This window comes from Patiria miniata, unplaced genomic scaffold (genome assembly GCF_015706575.1).
Source record: "Patiria miniata isolate m_02_andy unplaced genomic scaffold, ASM1570657v1 HiC_scaffold_28, whole genome shotgun sequence".
NCBI lineage: Eukaryota > Metazoa > Echinodermata > Asteroidea > Valvatida > Asterinidae > Patiria > Patiria miniata.
In genome coordinates, this window is record NW_024037067.1 from 6,378,280 (window position 1) to 6,398,891 (window position 20,612).

At 40.0% G+C, this 20,612-nt stretch overlaps 1 protein-coding gene and 1 long non-coding RNA gene across 3 annotated transcripts in view; both read right to left on the bottom strand.

Annotated features, from left to right (window-relative positions):
* Positions 1 to 203: 203 nt before the first annotated feature.
* LOC119735014 lies at positions 204 to 3,006 on the bottom strand. 2 transcript variants are annotated; one of them, XM_038208693.1, is made up of 2 exons: positions 2,727 to 3,006; positions 204 to 2,468 (listed from the first exon to the last, which is right to left on the bottom strand). In XM_038208693.1, the coding sequence occupies exons 1-2, from the start codon at positions 2,779 to 2,781 to the stop codon at positions 1,951 to 1,953; spliced, it is 573 nt and encodes a 190-aa protein (XP_038064621.1). In that variant the 5' UTR covers positions 2,782 to 3,006; the 3' UTR covers positions 204 to 1,950. The 2 variants fall into 2 exon arrangements, with proteins under 2 accessions (XP_038064621.1, XP_038064622.1); XM_038208694.1 differs by having other exon boundaries at positions 204 to 2,465; positions 2,727 to 3,005.
* Positions 3,007 to 13,048: 10,042 nt separating this feature from the next.
* Positions 13,049 to 20,612, bottom strand: part of LOC119735018 — a 39,465-nt gene continuing 31,901 nt past the window's right edge. Inside the window, exon 3 of the long non-coding RNA XR_005272138.1 lies at positions 13,049 to 13,852. This is a non-coding gene — a long non-coding RNA (uncharacterized LOC119735018). The remainder of the gene's footprint in view (positions 13,853 to 20,612) is intronic.

Sequence of the window (20,612 nt, forward strand, 5' to 3'; positions counted from 1 at the left end):
ATTGCAGGACTCACAAATTAACCGTATTGTAAACTTAGTTACAATGGGAGAGACATTCAACACTGGCGGATGGGATTGAAGTGGGGCGTACTACTCGAAGCCATGGGAACAGGGTTGTGGTCAAGTTCGCCTTCGTCGTTGCAGCAAACTCCAAACAGTCCTGTAACTTAATTCCCCAAAAGAAAAGGGCCCAAGCACGGCAATTGTATGGCTCTTTTGTTTTATTCAAAACAATTTAAAGTACATATATAATACATATTTACATTAAACAACTGTGTGCCAAAATGGTGCCAGCAATAATATTAATCCCCTGGATAGCTAAAGAAATGAGTGAACTTTTTGAAAGACTATTTTTACCCCCCCCCCCTTCCAAGAGGACAAAACATCGATTGAAATTTAAGCCCCTCCCCCAAAGAACCTGAATGTCTTGACACAAAAAATATGTAAAGCTTATAATACTGTTAGAGTCCCAAATGCGTACGAACATTATTTTTCAAAAAAAAAATAGAGAAAGTTTTATAATACAATCTACAGGAATACAATTTTACAATGTACATAAAACATCCATATACAAAAAGTATTTAATCAGTTGCTTCAAACTTCTGACCAAAAAAAAAAAATAATCGACTTGATAAAAAAAAGATTAAGAAAACATCACTTCATCGAGGCACATGCGCGATTCACACAAAAAAGGCATATTGTGTTTTAGCTCAAAATGTTGTAAAAACAAGAGATCTGTTGACAAAATGGTATAGAACTTGTTTTCGTCACCCCTGAAAAATAAAAATCGGGGATTACTACTGTACAAGATCGATGACGATTTTGCAAATCGATTCCTGTTGCGGGGGGATTGCCAGGAAGAAGAAATTATAGACCCCCTTCAAAAGAAAACCCAATGATTATCGGTACACCGATCCTCCATCCAAGGTGACCTGGTACGCTTCTTGAATAATAATGAAGTTGTGAATTTTTATTGCACAACGTCCATCGTACCGCTGTCTTCCATTCAGAAACTTTGTTTACCGAAAGTGCATGGGGCTGCGGCACAAATATTGACCGACAATTTCAAAGGTTTCTTGTTTGTGTGCACAGTTGGGTTTTTTTTTGTCAAGGAGAGGGCTTGGGCATATATACCATCGGCCCCCGGGAAGTCAACAAATACGGTTTTCACCAACAATTACAATACTACTGCAGCCTTGAAAATACAATCGTATTGATCACGAAGCCGCGTAACATGTTCGACTCAATTAATACAAAGCACCCTTGCAAAGCAGTAAATAAGTTTTATCTTTTAACAAAAATAGAGCTCTACGTTCGTGAGTGTTTTCTCTTTTTACGTCCAAAGAGCAGCAGTTTTGTAGCTGTGACATCATGTTCATGCTGGTCGTAAAACTAGCATTTAATGATGGACGGACAACTGAATACATTGTGTTCCCTCTTCACTTTGATTATGTTGATTTGATGGCATAAGTGTACACACGCGAAGTTTGGATAGCACCAACGTTTTTGTAAAGTAGATCACAATGATACAATACCAAAATTTTCATGAAAGTTGACCAAAATTACTTTCTGTCCTGGAAGCAAGAATGAAACCAATTTTTTTTGGCTTACAATTTTATGTAAAGTGAATACAGAATAACCTTTTTGCAATTCGGAGTACGTTTTTTGCGTTAAAAAAAAAACAATCCGATAACCGATTGTACAGGTCAAATAATGATCGTCGGGAATACACTGATGGTATTTTCGTATGGTAAAGAAAGTCATCAACAATGAAACGAGATAATATAAAGATAAAGAAAAAAAATTGCTCTGCAACATAAATTTCAAAAGTGTATAAAGTTTCCTCTGCACAAAAAAAACACTCAATACTGTAAAGTTTCCTCCGCAAAATAGACTTAAGGAATTTTCTTTTTAATGTTTTTAAAAAAAGTTCATGATGGCAAGTGGAGCTTACTCTCTGGCTTGCACCCTCCGCCGACATCTTCTCCTCTGGCTAAGAGTACCCAGCAACTTGCACTGCTCCAAGTCGTGTATGATGTCCTCCTGCCACTCGCAGCATTTCACGAACATGCTCTCGGCGGCGTTGCTGAGCGAGCACTTCTCCACCTTCCGCATCAGGTCCTTGTAGACGGTCTTGCCGTTCACCTCGGGCCCGTGGAACTTCATCTTGCGCCGGTGGACCACGTTGGGCCGCTTCTGGACCTGCAGGAAGTCCAAGTTGCAGAAGAGGCCGTTCTCCGCGACCTGGCGGCCCAGCTTGCAGCAGCGGCGGGCCGTCTTGGCGTAGGGGTTCGGCCGGGGCGTTCCTGGCTCGACCTGGTCGAAGATGTCGTGCTCCAGTTCGTCCAAGACTTGGGCCGCGTCTTCTGCCGTCTCCAAGGGGTTATCTGCCGGTGTGTCGCCGTCCTGACCCTGGGGAATGACATCCTCATGCCCCTCCGGAATGATGGTCTCTTCAAGTTTTACTTCTTCGGAGAAAATGCAAAAAAGAAACAAATTCAGTATAAATAGAGAGAAATTTGTGTGAACGTCCACATTTTTATTTTTCAACTGACATTGCTTAAGTTTTAAAATGTAAATGAACACAAGTTTGATGTAATGCGTGTTCTACAGAATAAGTCCTATACAATTTCGAAATAAAGTAATTTAGATTTGAAATAACTTTTTCAGGGAGGGGGGTTCTTGTTTTGAAAAGAACAAAAAACAAATTGGATGTTATAACTCACCCGCACAAACTGCAGCAAGAAGCGACAAAACCAAGAGTGCAAGTTGCGTCTGCATTTTCAGTTCCCTTTTGCAAAATATTATCTGCTCCACACAAAAAAAACAACTGTTGATGAGACTTCCTGTAAGTTTTTATAAGCGAAAGAGGTTTCACGTTTCTCCACTTCAGTCTCAGTGATCACGTTTCTGCCGAAGTTGTTTTGCTCGGCGTTTTTATAGCGAGTTTCCAAAAAGTTCCATCAATAACACATCACAAGAATCCCAGGTACCAACTTGTTTACCGTTTGCACGACACAAAGGCCTTTATGCCGGGGCTACGAGTGTTTACAAGGCGTGAAACCGCAGAAGTTCTTTCATTTGACGTCCCAGGACAAGCTTAATTTATCGTCGACCAATCATCGAGCTGCAGGAGGGAAAAGGTGACCCTGTGAACGGGCACGCACCTGTCACTCAAAATCACGTGGGTTAAGGTGTGTGCCGAACGACCGTTTTATGTTCACTGTTGCTACATGTAAAGTGAACGGTCGAGCCAAAGATTCAACAATAATTAGTATCCTACAAAACATAGAATCTTTCCGATTTAAACTTCCCAAATACCATTATGTTGTTATTGATAAACAAACATCTTGAGTTTTGAACGAAGCACCGATTTTGAAAACGTCGCCACTGCTCGAGTTACGTAGGGTACAAAGCAGACATGAAATAGTCTTCCATTAACCTGTCATAATTATTTATCAACAAACTAAATGTGTGCATGCGCGGTGCACGTGGGTCTGTGAAACACGTGTGTTGTTGAACTGAGAGATACATCAATAGTGAAAGTGTTTATCCAACCCGTAAGATTAAATTTAATAAGAAGTACATTAAATGTTGACTTATGGTTTGACAACTAATTTACATCCTTAACTTTGTGTTCTTATTCCTCCATGGCTTAGGGACCCAAAACTTGATGGAAACATTATAATTTCCAATTCCACGAAATTGCACGATTGCCGACAACTTCACTTTCCGGACACCGTTGTGCCATGATGTAGACATTGGTATTTTGCAAAAATATCTAAAACGTTTGAGGTTCTTTTTTGCTCTCGTGGTAAAATGGTTAGATTTGAAAATCTTCTACTTAATGGTGTACCAATAGGCCCAATAAAACCAAGCAAAACATTTTTTTTAACAACAAAAAAATGCCCGATTAGCAAAATGTGCCACCAATTGGAGATAATAAACAACATTTGCTTTTGCTGTTATTTCAGAAATGAATGGATTTGGGGGTTAGTAATTTTTAGCAAATATTGTTACACTATAAACTGTTTTAAGTTTTGTGTTCATAGATGCTTGAAAAGCCAAGAAAACGAAAACGAAAACGTGGGCCCACGCGTTTCACACGAATGGTTTGTACTGGAAAACACCTCATTGAAAGAAACGCAATCAGTTTTGCCGGAGAGTACGGTGTTGCAGCGAAGTGTATCGTCGTGGACAAAAAAAAGTTTAGAAAATAGTACTTTTTTCATGAGTTTGCCAGCTTTTCGTTGTCCAGGTAACAAATATTAACAATGGGAATCAAAACACCTTCACACAAAAAGGTGTGGTATCAACTGCCTATTATTCGGATAAGAATGGGAGCCTTTACGGAACGTTGCAGCTGAACGCAACAATAACTGACCCTGTCAAAAGATGAATCTTTTTCAACAACTAAAAAAAAAGCTTGGCACGCACACAATTGTGTGGTTGGGAATGATTTGAATATAATACATGTAGTAATACAGCTCCGGATGAGTCAGTATTTGGATCGCTGTTGGCAAAATGTTCCTCTAACTCAAATGAAATTAATTTCAGGATTTGGTTCCGTGGGGAGGGGGGGGGGTGGTTAGGGGTTGGGGTGGGGGTTAGGGTTACATTACACTAGGGGTCGCTCTTCAGAATATAGATGTTTATCAATATGTATACTCGCACTTACATAAAAACAGCACATTTTTAAAGCGTTTGTACTTTTGTTTCTCCTCTTTTCAGTGCTATTGATTTTTTTCGTTGTTGGGATGTTCCAAAAATACCTCGAAATCCGCATTTTTTTCTCATCACGAACAAGTGCGGGGGGGGGGTTGATTCAATAGCCCACCCCCCCCCCCCGGCCTAAAAGTGTGGGGGATATATACCCCCATCCCCCGGGATTTACGCCCCTGCTGACTTCAATAGCCTGCCAAAAATGTATGGAGAGTCTCTGAAACATAAATATGCCACAGGTTTTCGGACCATTAGTTGTAGTGAAATGCAAGCAAGGGAACCGGTGCAGAAATTATAATAAATTGTGTTTACAGCCCTTCAAAGTGGTTGAAAGCAACTCTTGTTTTTGGTCGGGGGAGTTTAATACACACAAATCAATTCCAATGGAAAGATGGGATTTTGTTTGCAATGGGCGCACTCCAAATCAACCCTAACCCTCCTCAATCCTCCAAAATCATCATGGCGGTTTTGAAGGATTTTGGAGGATTAAGGACGAATGGTGTTTTAGAAAAATGAGGATTTTGGAGGATTGAGGATGAATGGTGTTTTAGCACATGATGATTTTGGAGGATTGAGGATGAATGCAGTTTTAGCACATGATGATTTTGGAGGATTGAGGATGAATGCAGTGTTAGCACATGATGATTTTGCAGGATTGAGGATGAATGGTGTTCGAAGAAGAGGGGGATTTTGGAGGATTGAGGATGCATTTTGAGAGGCAGGACTGTCTGACGATTTTGAAGGATTGAGGCGCTTGGCATCCTTCATTTGAACATAAGTGCAAAGTTTTGGAGGATTGTTCCTAGCAAAAAGGCCCTAGGGGGTTAGAAGTCAACCAAATACTTGGCACCAAATGGACAAGAAGGCTATTCAAATTCCCGTTGTCATGGTCCAGAAACGAAAGATAAAATCGTCGACCTTTTTGGCGTCTTTTCATTTACAAAACGTGCTGATGTTTACGCGGCGATGCCGCGTTTACACGTGTTCAAATCACCGCATCATAATCATCAATCAATTTTCTGGCAACGTGCCGTACGTGATTTCAAATAATGACCATGAACCCTCTACTTTCGTTTCGATGAACTAATACTTTTGAGATAAGAATAATTTTGCAGTAAAAACGTACAATCGTGTAAGGCTCCAAAAGTTTTAAATGACGTTTCTTGAACATATATAACCTACCGTTTGGGATGTAGGGAAGTGGGGGCGGGGCGTGGCCGACAACTGAACTGCACTTTGAACTGACTTCTCGCACAGAATAATGATGTGAGCATGCGCATTTTCTGCGGCCCCACGCGCCAACCAATCGGTCATTTCGATCAGAAATGTGGACTAAGCTGTTGGTTGGTCAATTTGGCTGCCATGTTTTTGTAATACAAAAACGGGTTGCCCGAAGACCGGATATAGAAGGCGCCCGCTGAATGGTCAGAATCTGGAGGTCAAGACGCAGTCTTGTTTTGCATAATTAATCGTCAAAACATCGCGCAATGTGCAGGTAGATATTCCATAGACTATACATGGAGGTGCTAAGCATTTATTCATTGTTCAGCAAATTTACCTGATAAGCAAAAATAAGATGCTCGTCAAACAATTTCCATAAAATTGGGTAATTGAAGAGATATGGCAATGAACCTTTGGCCCGGACTTGGGGCTTCCAATTCTATAGGCATTTTGGATGCAATTGGGCTCGAAAGTGGCGCTATTTAGCCATGTTGCGGAGGGATCGTTTTTCAAGATGGCTACTTGTCCGCTTAGGGGAAAATAGGGGTCGTCTTCTTTGGGTGAGAGTTTCTCGAAAATTCAATGGTCAACCCACCGAAAAATGAAAGAAAATTAAAGATGACGTGTTGATCATCATTGTTCTGTGCAGCTTAAATACATGTGTGAGAGTTCTGAGTATTTTAAAAAAGAATTTTGAAGTATGGGCATTTAGCACTGGTGTCTGTGGGAATTTTAATACAGGGGTGCATCCATAAACAAAATTCAAGTAGAAGAAATAATAGACACGTTCTGTCAGTGACCTGATCCCGTTAAATTCACGGGATGCATTGGCATGGTGCATGCACCGGGTGCTCTCGATCCCTCCCTGGACCTCCCCGGGCCTCCCGATCCCTGCCTGGCCCTCACGGTACGGTGCACGTCGGTCAAAAACACCGGCCGGTGTTTCCAGTTTACCGGCCGGTGCCGTTGAGCTTAGGTAAACAAACACACAAATAAAACCCCACTTGGTAAGATGATTGATGGGTATGACGTGGTTTATCCATTAAATATATTTTTTTTCTTCGCAGATGGCAAAACAGCTGATTCGCAGGCCCCTTTCCAGGACCTTTGTGGTTCCACTATTATTGTGGTTCCCTTATTGTGGCCAGAATGGATTGCCAGATGCATGCTACAGGTCATCTGGAGTTTGGATTGACCTGGAAAGTTTGTGATGTGAACGCGCAATGATTGAGCCCTGGGAACGTGGGGATCACCGCAACAAAACAAGATGGAAAAGAAATGGAAAGTTTGCGCCTTTGAAAATGACAAGAAATTAATGAGCATTTAAACAAGACTTATATAATGAAGACTCATGTAATGAAGCCTATAAAGCTGGTCCCAAGAGTGCACAAAATTCTATTCAATTGTTTCAGAATGGCTATTTATTGGACGGGTTTTTATGCATCTGGTCTTCACTGCTAATGCTATACGACTGCACTGCCAGGCACTCTGCACCAGTCAGTCTATGTCAAAATTTATTCTAAATTACAGTCAGTCAGTCCAGTCAGTCAGATAGGTACAAAGATGATATTGGTCGTGTCCTCTTGGACCAGTAAAAATAAAGTTTGCAAACACACAAACACTCCTTGGTATAAATCCATTTGGTCCATTTTGCAATTTGTGCTTCGCAGGCTTAATCGCCATACATGTACAAGGCGAGTCAAAAAAAGTTAACCCAAATGTCACGACAATTTTTTCACATAGGGATGTACGTGAATTGTTTTCGTTTTGTTGAAAGAACACTTACTTTTTTGTGTGATCCGTGGACAGAACTATTAATTGAGTTTTTATATCCTAGATATTGAAAGTGATACATGCAGAACTTCACTAAAATTTAAAAAATGGTCGTGACATTTGGGTTTCCTGTGTTTTTTACTCGCCCTCTATTCAAACAAAAATACGCGGGTTGCAATTCAAAACAGTCGTTATTCTTCGTCGTTAAATTTAATAGTACCATAACAAGTTTGTAATCAGCCTTGGAGTTATGCAACAGTCTTTCGTATCACTTTATTCCGAGTAAACTGGCAATTCAATACAAGCAACTGAGAATTCAACACAAGCCTTGAACCATGGAGAAATGCTTGAACTAATAAATTCAATACGGTACGAGCCTTGAAATGCGAAATTCAATACAAAGTGTTCGATGCATGAAGGAATACATAATCCTTGCTTCAGGCACATACCAACAAAATAACAACAATGGTATCATACATCAGGGTTTGACCTTTTCCCAGATATTATGGTATGCCCAAGTTACATTTCTGTCAAGGTATGTTCATGCGCAACAGCTGGCGTGGTGATGATAGTAGGGTTGGATTACATCTCGCTGCTTATACAGACGTTTGCAGTTCATGAATCCAATGTTTGCTTGAGCGTAATCAGATACACGTGTAGGTATGTGTTATTTATACCGCTCTTAAAAGTTATATGTGGAGCTGCCTTCCTCGAAAACGACACGACCTAGATTTCGCATGTATGTTTGTTCTTATAGATAGCATTTCATTATTTTTAAATAGGGGGAAAGCATGTAATGCCACTACCGACAATTATTAAAGGGGAACTGGTTTATTTGAAACTGCAAGCTGCAAACGCAATGCGAGTAATCATGTCTGCACTTTCGATTAAAGCTGGATGGTCTAAAAACCAACAAGCCAATACCGGCAAGCATTACAACAACTGCCCCTTTCCATGTTGCTTGATCTTGACAGCTAAACGTCCCTTGTCATATTTCTTCTTAATGACTTAATATAATTTGAAACATTCGCTGTAGCAATGCATCATGATAAACTCATACATGCGAACAATGAACAACGCCCATTTGCAGGACATTTATTTAAACTCCCAATAATAAAAACTACATTGAGAATCCAGAAAAATAGCGATATAAACATCATTTATTTTTCTGTGCACGAATACACGTCCTGCTTGGTACGAACAGTAACTGGCCTGGTTTTATACTATTCAACTTTACAAGGATTTGAGTGGTGTTATTATTTGCGAATAGCCACACGATTACGTAACAGGACTTAACCTGTATACACACGCCCCTTGGAAAGTTGCCAAAATCCGCTCCAGCTTTTCAGTAATTTTCTGGAAAGGGTTTAGTGCCCATTCAGCATTTTGAAAAGGCGGTAAAAATCTACAATTATCCGTCCAAACAAATTGGAGTGTATATAAACGGAATTCCACTTCACTTGGCGTTATTCCAAGTGAAGGTAAACTGTTACTAGTGAACCCTGACATAAGTTGCTCGTGATGATCATCTTCAGATCATAAAGTGTTTCCATGTGCGGAAGTTTTTACGATCTTCAGTATAAGTTGTTTTTGTCAGCTTCCAAGTGAAGTACTGAATAATATATGTTGATGTTGGTCCAATACAAAATATCTATCTTGAAGTTAAAGAGTAACACTGAGGCTTGTTTTGGAGCAGTAAAAGTTTACTCCTTATATATAACATCAAAGATAGTGTTTGCAAAACATGACATTCAGATGGAAGTGAAAAGGGAATGGAACTGGATTTGAAATGAAGGGCCATGAGATGAATTTTTCTTACGAACACGTTTTGTGTAATTTTCTACTCCTCGTAAATGTATGGAAACTATTTGACCTCCCTTTTTGGTTAATTTTATTGGAAAGTGCACTTCTTTAAACATTTGTTCATAGAAAACATTTGTTGGAAATGTTTGCTCATTGGCTTACTGCCATGTACTGACACAACGTACCACCAAAGAAAAGAAAATTTACAACAGCAAAATACCCAAACTTCTGGCAACTTTTGGTGCTGAAATAGCTGTAACATTGAGGTTTCCGCCTAAAATGACATTTGCTCATGAATATGGAAATTCGCATTAGCATAAAAACCAAACAAAGGCACAAAAATACCCTTGAAAATGGCAAAACGAAAATTGAAAATAAGGTAAAATGGGACACAAAGGTGCATTTTCAAGGATTGCATTAAAAAAGTTACATTGCATGGACCCTTTAAACTATTATGTCATTTATTAGAGGGGCAACAGAATAGGCCCTTTAATATTCAACAGCCATCTTAAAGGTGTTTTTCGTTATTTTAATTGTGTAAAAATGAATGCGCAAGAGGCGTAATCATGCACATCGCTGTGAAAACAAAGCATGGACCTCCAAGATTAAAACTGCAATGCGAAAGGTCTCAAAAGGAAGAGGGAGAGCGAATGAATACAAAAATAACGTGTGGACATCGAGCACATGGCCCGAAACGAACACAGATAATGGTAATGCCTGCATTATGCTGTTCCAGCTTACATCTCTATAGAGTAGTAATAGAGATGTACGGAGTGAAATAATGTAGGTCAGGAAGGCCTACGTGATAAAATTGATTTTTGAAGTTGCACAACAGCCTAAATAGGAACAGATTTGCGTTGAATGTGGCCTAGCCTGGGGCTGTCGGTTCTCTACGGACATATGAAGAGGGAAAGATTCTTTGTAGAATTAAAGTGCGACCATCCCAAAGTTCCGCACGTAGGCCATATTAATTGCATCACGTAAAAACTGTTCTACTATACCATTATTTTTCTTTCCACATCCATGAGCTCACATTCTGCTCAATTCTCTTTCAAAAATCCCTATCGGGAATACAAAAAAAACCATCGATTGGGAAAAACCCACAACAAGCCCAGCTTTACAAACCCCTGTAAATTTTCTTCGAATGATGTACTTCATCCTTTCCTCCGTTGGGTCAAACAACGGGGGCAGCAACGAAGAAAGGGACCTGACGCCCACGTGAAGTAAAAAGTTTGGTAAACCCTCAAAACAAACTGCGTGAGAAAACACGTGCTACGGTGGGCACCGGCCGGGGTTTGCTTGTCAACAAACGTTTCCCCTCAAGGGGCTTTCTCGACCTGCATAAAACCGCGGGAACCTGGCAAGATTCGGCAAATTGACGTCACTAGTGTACCCTCAAGGTCGGCCGTGTTTAGGTTGGGATTCCGCTGGGGCTTATCGTGAGAAAGTCTCACTGCTTTTGTGGCCGTTTCTCGATCTCTTAAAAAGGAAATCGTACGATGAAAGACATACTTGTTGATTGACAGGGGGAAGTATAGAATGGGACAATAAGTTTTTTTGAACTGATTCCGAGATTTCTTGGGCTGGATTAGAGCAACTTGTTTTTTTTTAAGAGGGGTGTGAAAGGTTTGTTTCACTAAAACTCATCGGATAAGCCCATTCCGCGTCATGTACCAATCACTGTCACTTTTATACCCAGCACGATCGATATTGTGACATAGGGGTACCCCACCCCCACCCCATCTCCCTATACACACCCTAGACTATTGTTACTACACATCCCCGGCCCCCTAGATATCTCAAACGAATTTCTGAGCCTTCTTGTAACACAATGACCAACACAAAAGAGGGGGTGGGGGTTCCCTCTGTCGCATATCGTGCTACATTAATTATTATGTATAGTTTTGTCAGTCATTGGCACAAGAATCAGTAACGAAACAAAATAATTAGGTGCAGAAAAACTTATTATTGGTGTGGTTATTGGTGCTTGATAGTTGGGAGTGATTCGCCTTTCAGAGCTTGCACGTACAGAGCGCTCGAAGTGTTAGACATGTTTTTATGTTTAACTTCAGTGACAATGAAGGAAATCAAAGTGTCTGCCCAAATGCATATAGGCCTAAACGGAACACTTCAAACAGAGCTGGGTCATGGAGATGATGACATAAATTCCGCAAAAGACAAATATTGACAGGTCTTATACATCAAAACAGATGTGCATGGATTTCCACTTTTCACTCTGCAGCTGCGAGCGATTTGTCAGAACTTTCGCAAGCGTTAAAAGTGTACACTAACCATTTCCACATCAAAATCGCTATTCCCGCTGCCTAGCCCTTGACTTCTAAACGATCGTCGAAGGTTATTTTGCGGTTGAGGGCACGTGCCTTAATTTGAAAGGGACAAGGTAACGGCATTTTTTTTTCACCGGGTACAATATCGGACTATCATTCCCATTTAACGCGGTTGGCACGCTTGCGGTTTTCAGCCGATGAATATAGCGGTTAACAGAGGTTGCTAGACTTGACCTAGTATCCCGTTAGATCAACAACAGGTGCATGCAGCAAATCCCTTCATCCAATTAACAGTGGTTCAGAGTTGGTAATCCCAATTAAGTGGTCGTTTGTCAAGTGTTAATTGTCATTTATCATTCACCAGAGGAAATGACCCAATAGCTTAAGGTCAACCTACACACTTTACCAACAAACAACATGCACTTGTTGAGAAGTTCAAGTGGTGTTCAATTGGCAAAAACAAAATTAATGAACAGATTAGTGTAGTTGAAATAAAACAATGAAATAAAATATAAGAGGAGACGAACATCTTGTTTGAAAAAGGGGGGCTTGGATTTTTTCAGCTAAAAAAATATGAAAATGCAAATTAATTCTAATATGATATCTTCCTTTTTTGGCCATGTAGTTCAAAAATGGACTGTTCTGGGTTTGGCCATAAGCCCCGCCCACCTTTGCTTTGTGTACATTTTCTCACAAAACTTGTGACTGATTTTGGCCAAGCGACCGCCACCTGACCAATATTCGCCAATCTTATTGGTCAATGAGCAATGTTTGACAGACATGAAATAGTGTTTCAGTTGAATTTGCAAAGTTTCCTTTCAAGTTTGAAGTTTGACTACTCGTTCTTATCGGCCTTATGCACGAGTCGGCCATATTGAATTAAAAGTGAGGTAAAATCTTAATTATTGGAACTTGCGATGAGAAATGAAAGCAAGTTAATTACTAATTAATTCCAGTCTGCTTCAATAAATAATTAAAAAATTTAAACTAAACATTCCCTAATGTTTAAAGCCAGATTTAACCAAAAAAGACAGTAAAATAAGGCTGCATTATGCCTACATAAATCCCATTCAACAGTTAATTAATGAAATACATTCGGGGAACTCGACAAAAATGCCCAATAAGATGGAATTTTGCGTTGGGGTGATGTAACACTAAGACGTCTGCATGTTAGACTTGACATTAAGATGTCTGTGTGGACAAGACATCTGCACTAGAAAGCTGGAGGTTGTGGGTTCGAGTCCCACCCCAGTGATTTTGTTACAACTTTCACTTGAGAGGTCACACCGAGTATACAGTGTTTATACGTCGGTGAAGGGCAAAACCTTATTTGAAAAATGGCAAACTTGTGCATAAGGCCCATAGTAATTTTAATCTACAATCAGCAAAGACAGGCCAGAATACATCTCCAGCACTGGCACCTTAGTGTCCAGCGGTTGTGAATCTGGAATTACTTTAATCTTCCAGCGATTTCTTTCCTCTGTCGAATCTTTTATTCCAGGATTTTATGCTTGATAAACCATGAGGAATGTACATTCAAGACAGGAATTGATGACGCATCACCAGTTGTTAGTTTTCCTCCTTGAAAACCACTAATAGTAGTAGTAGTACTATAAATTGGGGGCTGGACTTTAAGTACATCTTTTCAAAGAGATACTGGCAAGCACCTCTGTTTGGGTTTTTCCTTTCAAGGACGTTGAGAAAGAATATGGTTTAAATTACTTTTTACCAGGATCTTCAATCTATTTCCGAAAACCATTAACTTTCTATATATGTGAACTGGCCCATTCTGAAGTCGCTATTTTGAGCCAATAATGAGATCTTGCATAACGGAAATCTATGGGAAATGACAATGTTTCCAGTTGCCCGCGTGATGCACCATTCATCAGATGACAAACTCGTTTTGTACACATCTTCGAGATTTGAGCATGCTACTTTAAAATGCAAAGTTTAAAGAGCAGAGATGTTTGCCTACCTTTTTCCAGGTTTAAAAGTTGTTGACGTCGTCAGGAAATGTTACAACTGTTCACAGAGGGAGTGTACATCTGTGTAAAAAAAAAGTGACCAGAAATTAGTTACATGTAAGCATTGGCCTCAACAAAACATAAAATGTATTGTGAAGTTTGTGAAGTTTTGGATACTTGAGAAGTATTATTCACTTACAGTCAACTAAGGTATTTCATAATAATTTGGTAGTTTTTCTTTTTGATGTTCGCAAACGTTGCATATTACACAGACTTAATCCTTTCCATGCCATCTAATTCTAACTACATCTGCGATCAAAGTATTCTGTGAGATGAAAATTTCAACGAACCCTCAGATCCTGGTCGCAGATTAGTTTTATATGACAGGACTTGGGCATTTATGTCAGAGTAGCAAACAATTTCCACCAACCACAGACTGGTGTCAAGTCTAAGTTAAACAAACCCTTTGGGATGTTAGGCCAAAAAAAAAAAGTCTCCGGTTTCTGGTATGCGCGCGCGTCGCTGTAGCCATGCGCGTCGGCAAAATGAAACAGTTTTTTTTTTCAATGAAAGATGATGTCTCAAAACCGCCAAACTCACTGGTTTGACTGGAATCCTGCTGCTGCACAATTTTAACGTGTTTTTAGATGGGGTTATGATCGAGAATAAGCTTTATGTGGCCTCTCTGGACTCCCATATATTTGCACTAAGTTTAGTCGGGCACCATTTGCAGTCATCAGCCGACATTTGAAGCAAAAAAGTCAGGTAAAAAAAAAAAAAAAGCCGCGTCGCCGCAGCACTTTTTGGGCAAGCTCCATACCAGAAACCGGAGACTTTAATTTTTTGGCCTTATCACACTAGAGATGAGTGAAAGGTAGTGGGGTCCTATTATGATCAGATAACAGGACCCTGGGCACAATATTGGCAAGTTGCCAGACAGGTGAGAAAAAAAAACAGGGAAAGACCACTCAATGTAACCCTGCACAATTGGCATAGCAAAAGTGCTTGTTTTGTTAGCCCCTACAAGTTTGAAGAAGACCAGAACACAATTGAGGGTGAAAGGGGAAAATCTCTTTCAAGTAGGGGTTGAGTACACCTCTGATGAATGGCACTACAAAAATCAGGGAGGGGGCCGTGTGGGGTATAATAACAAGGTCATTTAATGGGAGGAGCCTGTGGAAAATGGATTTTCTTTTTATTTCCTGATGTAATGGAGTCGAAGAAGCTATGACTGCAGTGCAAGACAACAAGGGGCTTGTGTGACTTTTTGGTTCATTTTGCACGAACAAGTGAACTATGGTATAAGCTTGACATGCCAACTTTTTTTTGGGGGGGGGGGGTATGGGGGGGGGGGGTTGGAGGGGTAGGAGGTTGGAGGGGGCATTTGGTTCCAATCCATCCAGGACTGACCAGGAGTCAAATTTTCTTTTTAGGGCATAAACAAATTGAAAACCTTACGTAAGGTTTTTCTGTGTTGACGCACCAATGTGGAAGTATTATTGTGATTCCTGCTGACCTTTATAAACAATCTGTACAGCAACTTCCGAGATTTGAATTTTGGGGTTGGGTTTCTTTAACAGGTACCCAGGTACCGTGGGTTGTTTTTCAGTCGGGTACCCGATTCCCGTACTACCCGTAAATGCACACTGCAGGTATTTGCTTTTAGTTGCCACTGCCGACTCAGGACCAACTAAGGACCAACTCAGCTGAAGATGGCAGTAATTCCTTTCATAAAACTGTGAAAAAAAAGCCTCCAGGTTCTAGAACTATAGAACCTTGGTTCTATGCAGGATCCAAGGCAGATGTTGGTTTTGAGTTGCCATTGCCAACCCCGGACCAACTAAGAACCAACTCAGCTGAAGATAGCAGTAATCCAACAAACAAAACTCAGTGAAAAAAAATCATCCAGGTACTAGAGCTAGAACCTTAGTTCTATGCAGGATCTAAGGCAGACGTTGGCTTTGAGTTGCCACTGACAACCCCAGACTGACAAAGAACCAACTCAGCTGAAGATACATGTTTGTAGCAGTAATCCCACTGACAAAATTGTGGGGAAAAAATCATCCAGGTTCTAGAACTGGAACCTTGGTTTTACGCAGGATCCAAAACAGATGAACCACGATGAATTTACAAACAAACGCCGTAGAAGACATTATAGAACCCCAGAGAACTTATGAATATGATTCTGTTGATATCTGAGTGTAAAAAAATACACTAACATGTATTGGTTGACTGCTTCAGTTTAATACAGGAAAGTGAAATGAAAAATCAGGGCCTAACTCCGTGTTTCATAAAGTGACCAGCGTTCCATTGCAATGAGTCTGCAGATTCTGTTGTCAAATCCAAATGGTTTTGTAAACACCTTACCGGTACCAATACCCCCTGTAGTTTCAAGATTAAGTGAAAAGGTGTTGGTGCAGAACAGGTCTGTTTGGCTGTTTCCTATTGAGGGAAAAATGGATTATTTGCCCCCAAAAATGGATTATTGTATAAATCTCTTTTCAACCAATGGACCATTTTCAACTCAGTAAACAGGCCACTCTGTTGTATGATCGTGTATTATCTATCATCCAGGATACAGAATATCTATTTGAAGGATTGTTGTATACATGTCCTATGCAGAGTGACTGTGTACTTTTTTTTTAAATTATAATGTCCTAATCATACTTAAGCAATTTCTCTAAGACACTAGATGTAATTTATTGATTAACAATCCAATTCATGCTTACTGTTTTCTGTCAAAATTTGGCCTAAATCCCTAGGAATTTTTGGCAAGGAACCTCTCTCAGAATCGTTTTGTATTAAAGGCTACAAATGGCGAAGCCGCCATGGCTCGCTGCTAAAGGCCAAGAAGGGAGGAGGAACGTAGGGTTGGAGGTGGGCATGATGGAAGGGGATCAGGATTCAGGATCGTGTGCCAAAGTGAAGGGGTCACTGTTTTAAAGGCCAACATAAAAGTCAACTTATTATATAGTTAAGTATCCTTGATCCTCCTAAATTTGAGCAGATAACGCTTTGCAACGCGCGCATTGTCAAATGCAAATTAAAGGCAAGTGCATAGAAATAGGATCCCGTACATTTAAAGGGTCTGACAATACATGTACCACGTCACCACCATCACTACACTTCCTCCACCTGCCAACCCTAACCCCACCCCCACCGTCCCCCATACATGCCCCCCACCACCCTCCCCAAACTCCACCCCCACCCCCGCCCTCCTTCTTTTTTTAAACTAAATTTAAGCTAGAAGATAAAACTTTAATCTGAATGCGGACAGCTGGACGCCCAACTGTATGTCCGGACAGACGGATGGAAATCGGTATCACATCTGCTTCGCAGCTCGCCAAAAATGTGGAGAAATAAAAAAATTTCCTTCCATAATACGAATGTACGTAAACATTTGGGCCTTTTGTAGTTACTATCCCCTCCCCCATACCATGAAAAAATGCCAGGTATTTTTGATGTTTCTTTCATGATACAACTCCTAATATGGACCCCAAAAAAATCACCGACGTAAATTTCCAGGGCAGTCAGATTTCCCAGGGCCACAAAGTGCAAACAATTGTGTAATACTCTAATTTCTCCCATACATGTATTAACACTATTTCTCATTGTTATGGACAACAGACCATCACTCCAATAAAAAAAATCAGGACCACCTAGTGCCATTTCCAGGGCTCTGCTAACTTGCAAAAACCCATTCAGCAAGATATCAATGTAAATTCCTTTCAAATGAGGAAGTCTCTCCAAAAATTGTAAAGATTATCTGCCCAGGTTTGAAGTAAACAACAGTTTCTTTTGTGGAAAAGTAACAATAGTAAGAATTTCTGTGCCCATGTGCAAAATGGAATTTGCATATAACAATAGTAGCGACTGTGGTGAATTGTAGTTTACGCCCATTTTAACTTTTGGAAAGAACTGGCACAGGATACAGGTTTGTGAATAGAGTCATGTCAAAAAGCGGTTTAATTTTCTGAGCAATTTCAAGAATTTGAAGGGTTTTTTTTCCAAATGTTTTCAAGGAATGGACACAATCAAATTCCAAGTAATTCTTAAGTTATAATTAATGTGACGTCTCATGCAAACCAAGCACTTCTTGGCTGAAAAAATTTGATAAAATCATTATACATACTATGTACACTCTGAAAACACTGATCTTCAATTTTACTCGAAAACAGTTAAACCTGCACCCAGCTGACCCTAATGGTAGTCAGCTGGGCCTGGGTGCAAGTTTGCTGTTTTCTGGTTAAATCTAACTAGGTGTGTAAACAGTATAAAGCAGGATAAAGGGGCAAAATGGTACAAAGATTTGACACTGTACCAGCTGAGCTCTTAAAAAGTTGCGTCAGGTGAATGCCATTTTCTGTTCTGGAATCAGCCCAGTTTTGCCAAATGGAGCATCACAAATTGTAATTCAGAGGATGGCGTCAGGGATTCTGCTAAGAAAAGCCTGGCCACAAAGCATCCTATAAATAGCCAGGTTGAATAAATACATACAGGCAGGCATAGTATCCTGTTAAGACCTGCCAACTCTTATCTTGTCAGTGAGGCTATGACATCTTACATGGAAATTCAAGGCCCAAAAGTACATAGTTTCTAAATTTAAAGGTAGAGTAGGGCATTTGCAGCTATCCAAAATTAACAGACAAAATTATAGTTCAAAAGCTAACTTGGTTTTAAGATAGAAATGGCAGTAAACTCCCTGTGAAATGATTCTTTCTGGCATGCTCTCTTTTTGAAGAAAACAGTAAAAGAAGGCCATTTCCAAAGATGTGTCAGGTGATGCATCTTTGGAAATTTCCATTAGTAGTTGGTTTGTAATTCGGCGAATCCGTGAATGGGTGCGTGCAAGCGTTGACACGATGCACACACACACGTGCACAGTTGCTATCATTATTTGTCCGTTCAGTGCGTGACATCGCGTAGCTGCAATCGGCTGATTGAGAACTGTGATTTCGGGCCCAATTCAAAACATGACTCGGCAACTTTTGAATTGAAATTGAGATCTTAGAGTTTTGTTTATTCAGAATACACAACATTCACCGAGCAACAACTTCACTAGGTGGTTAGTTGTTAAACACCAGTCCTTAGATTTTGAGTACTTTCTTTTGCATCAGATGAAACAAAATGCACAAATGACAAATGATCTACCCTACCTCCTAAGAAAAGATATGCATGAATACTTCACTGACACAATGAGTATTGGCAAACTTGTATCATTTGAAGTTAATTTTACCATGCAGGTGGTAACATTTTCTCAACTCCTAAAAACTGCCAGATTTCTCTAATACCTAGGCCCTATATGGTTCAAGGTAGCTATTTGAAAAAAAACCCTTTCCTGTGCTGTGTTACATGATGTTCATGTCTCAAAACTTGATATGATATTGCAAAAGTCAAAACATTTTTGTGACTCTCAATGTGAGGGAGCAGATCACATAATTTGAACCATCCTGAAATTAGTCAAGATTTCGGATTCTGCAGAGGCAAACAAATGTGAGTGAAATTGCTTTAAAACAGGGCAACTAGTTCTTGCCAAGGAACCAAGGGTTTAGGGCTAGGCTATACCTGCTTCACCAAACATTTCTTAAAATGTTTAAAAATCACAGATTTTGACCCCCAAAAAGCTGTCCCCTCTACACAGCCGCAAAACATTTCTGACATTCGGGAAGATGAGGGGAAACACAGATTTAAAAAAAAAAGAGCAAATGCTCCTTTTGACCCTATTTTTACAACCTATAAGGGTCCCACCCTTAAAGGGAAAATACAACATTTGCAAACATCAAAAAATAAAACTACCAAAATCATTTTGAAATACCTTGCTGGACTGTTAGTGAATGACAGTGTAAAGCATCCTGTAAAATCATGGCACTTGGTATACTGTCATTTTCAAGAAAAGTGGTATTTTTGTATCAATTTCCAACGCTGGTCGGCCGAAAAGCATTGGAAAAAACTGGCTTTTTTTTCAAATACTGGCCCCAATTGACCATCGCACTTGTTTGCAATCGATTACACACCTATGAACGGGTACAAGCCAGCTAGACTGGTTCCCTGATTCCCCAATGTATGTAAACTGCTCTGTTTCTCTTATATGGAGTCAGGGAACCAGACTACAGGAAAATGATTGTTTTTCTTGGTTTTTATAGCATTTTCGAACCCCAAACCTCAAAAAAGTCAGTGTAACTATATTTGCTATATATTTCCAACCCCCCAATTCCATCCATTTCTGAAAATTACAGCAAAAGCAAATGATGTATAGTCCCTTCAAGGAACAAAAATGCATCCCCTTTGTTTAAAGCTACTCCAAGGAGCCAAAGTGTCCTCATTCTACCATCAAAGGTCACATTTCTTATCAGTGTCCTTAGTGTCCTCTTATAAAACCCTAGGGACATTCCCATGGCCAGACAATCATTGAAGACAGTTCCAGACAATCAGGGATCAATAAAGGGTGGCTAGACATTCAGTCAACATTCCTATAGAAAAAACAGAAAGTAATTTGAAACCCAGCCCATCGATTAATTGAGGAATGTCCCCCATATCAATAATGGTTTAACTTTTCAGCAAATAGAATAAGCTCATGGGAAGGTTTCTCAATTATAAAAAGAATTGTCCGAATTTATTGCAAGTGGTTCCTGCAATGAGGTTGCATTGTCTGCAGATAATTGTCCTCGAAGTCTTCCAATCTTAAAGGGAATAAACATCATTTGCTTTTGCTGTAATTTTCAGAAATGGATGGAATTGGGGGGTTGGAAATATATAGCAAATATAGTTACACTGACTTTTTTGAGGTTTTGGGTTCGAAAATGCTATAAAAACCAAGAAAAACAATCATTTTCCTGTAGTC

Excerpts from the sequence above, each read along its gene's own strand:
- LOC119735014 (XM_038208693.1), bottom strand. The coding sequence starts at position 2,781 with ATGCAGACGCAACTTGCACTCTTGGTTTTGTCGCTTCTTGCTGCAGTT. Across the intron at positions 2,469-2,726 it reads TCTTGCTGCAGTTTGTGCGG|AAGTAAAACTTGAAGAGACC; the intron begins GTGAGTTATAAC and ends TTTTCTCCGAAG.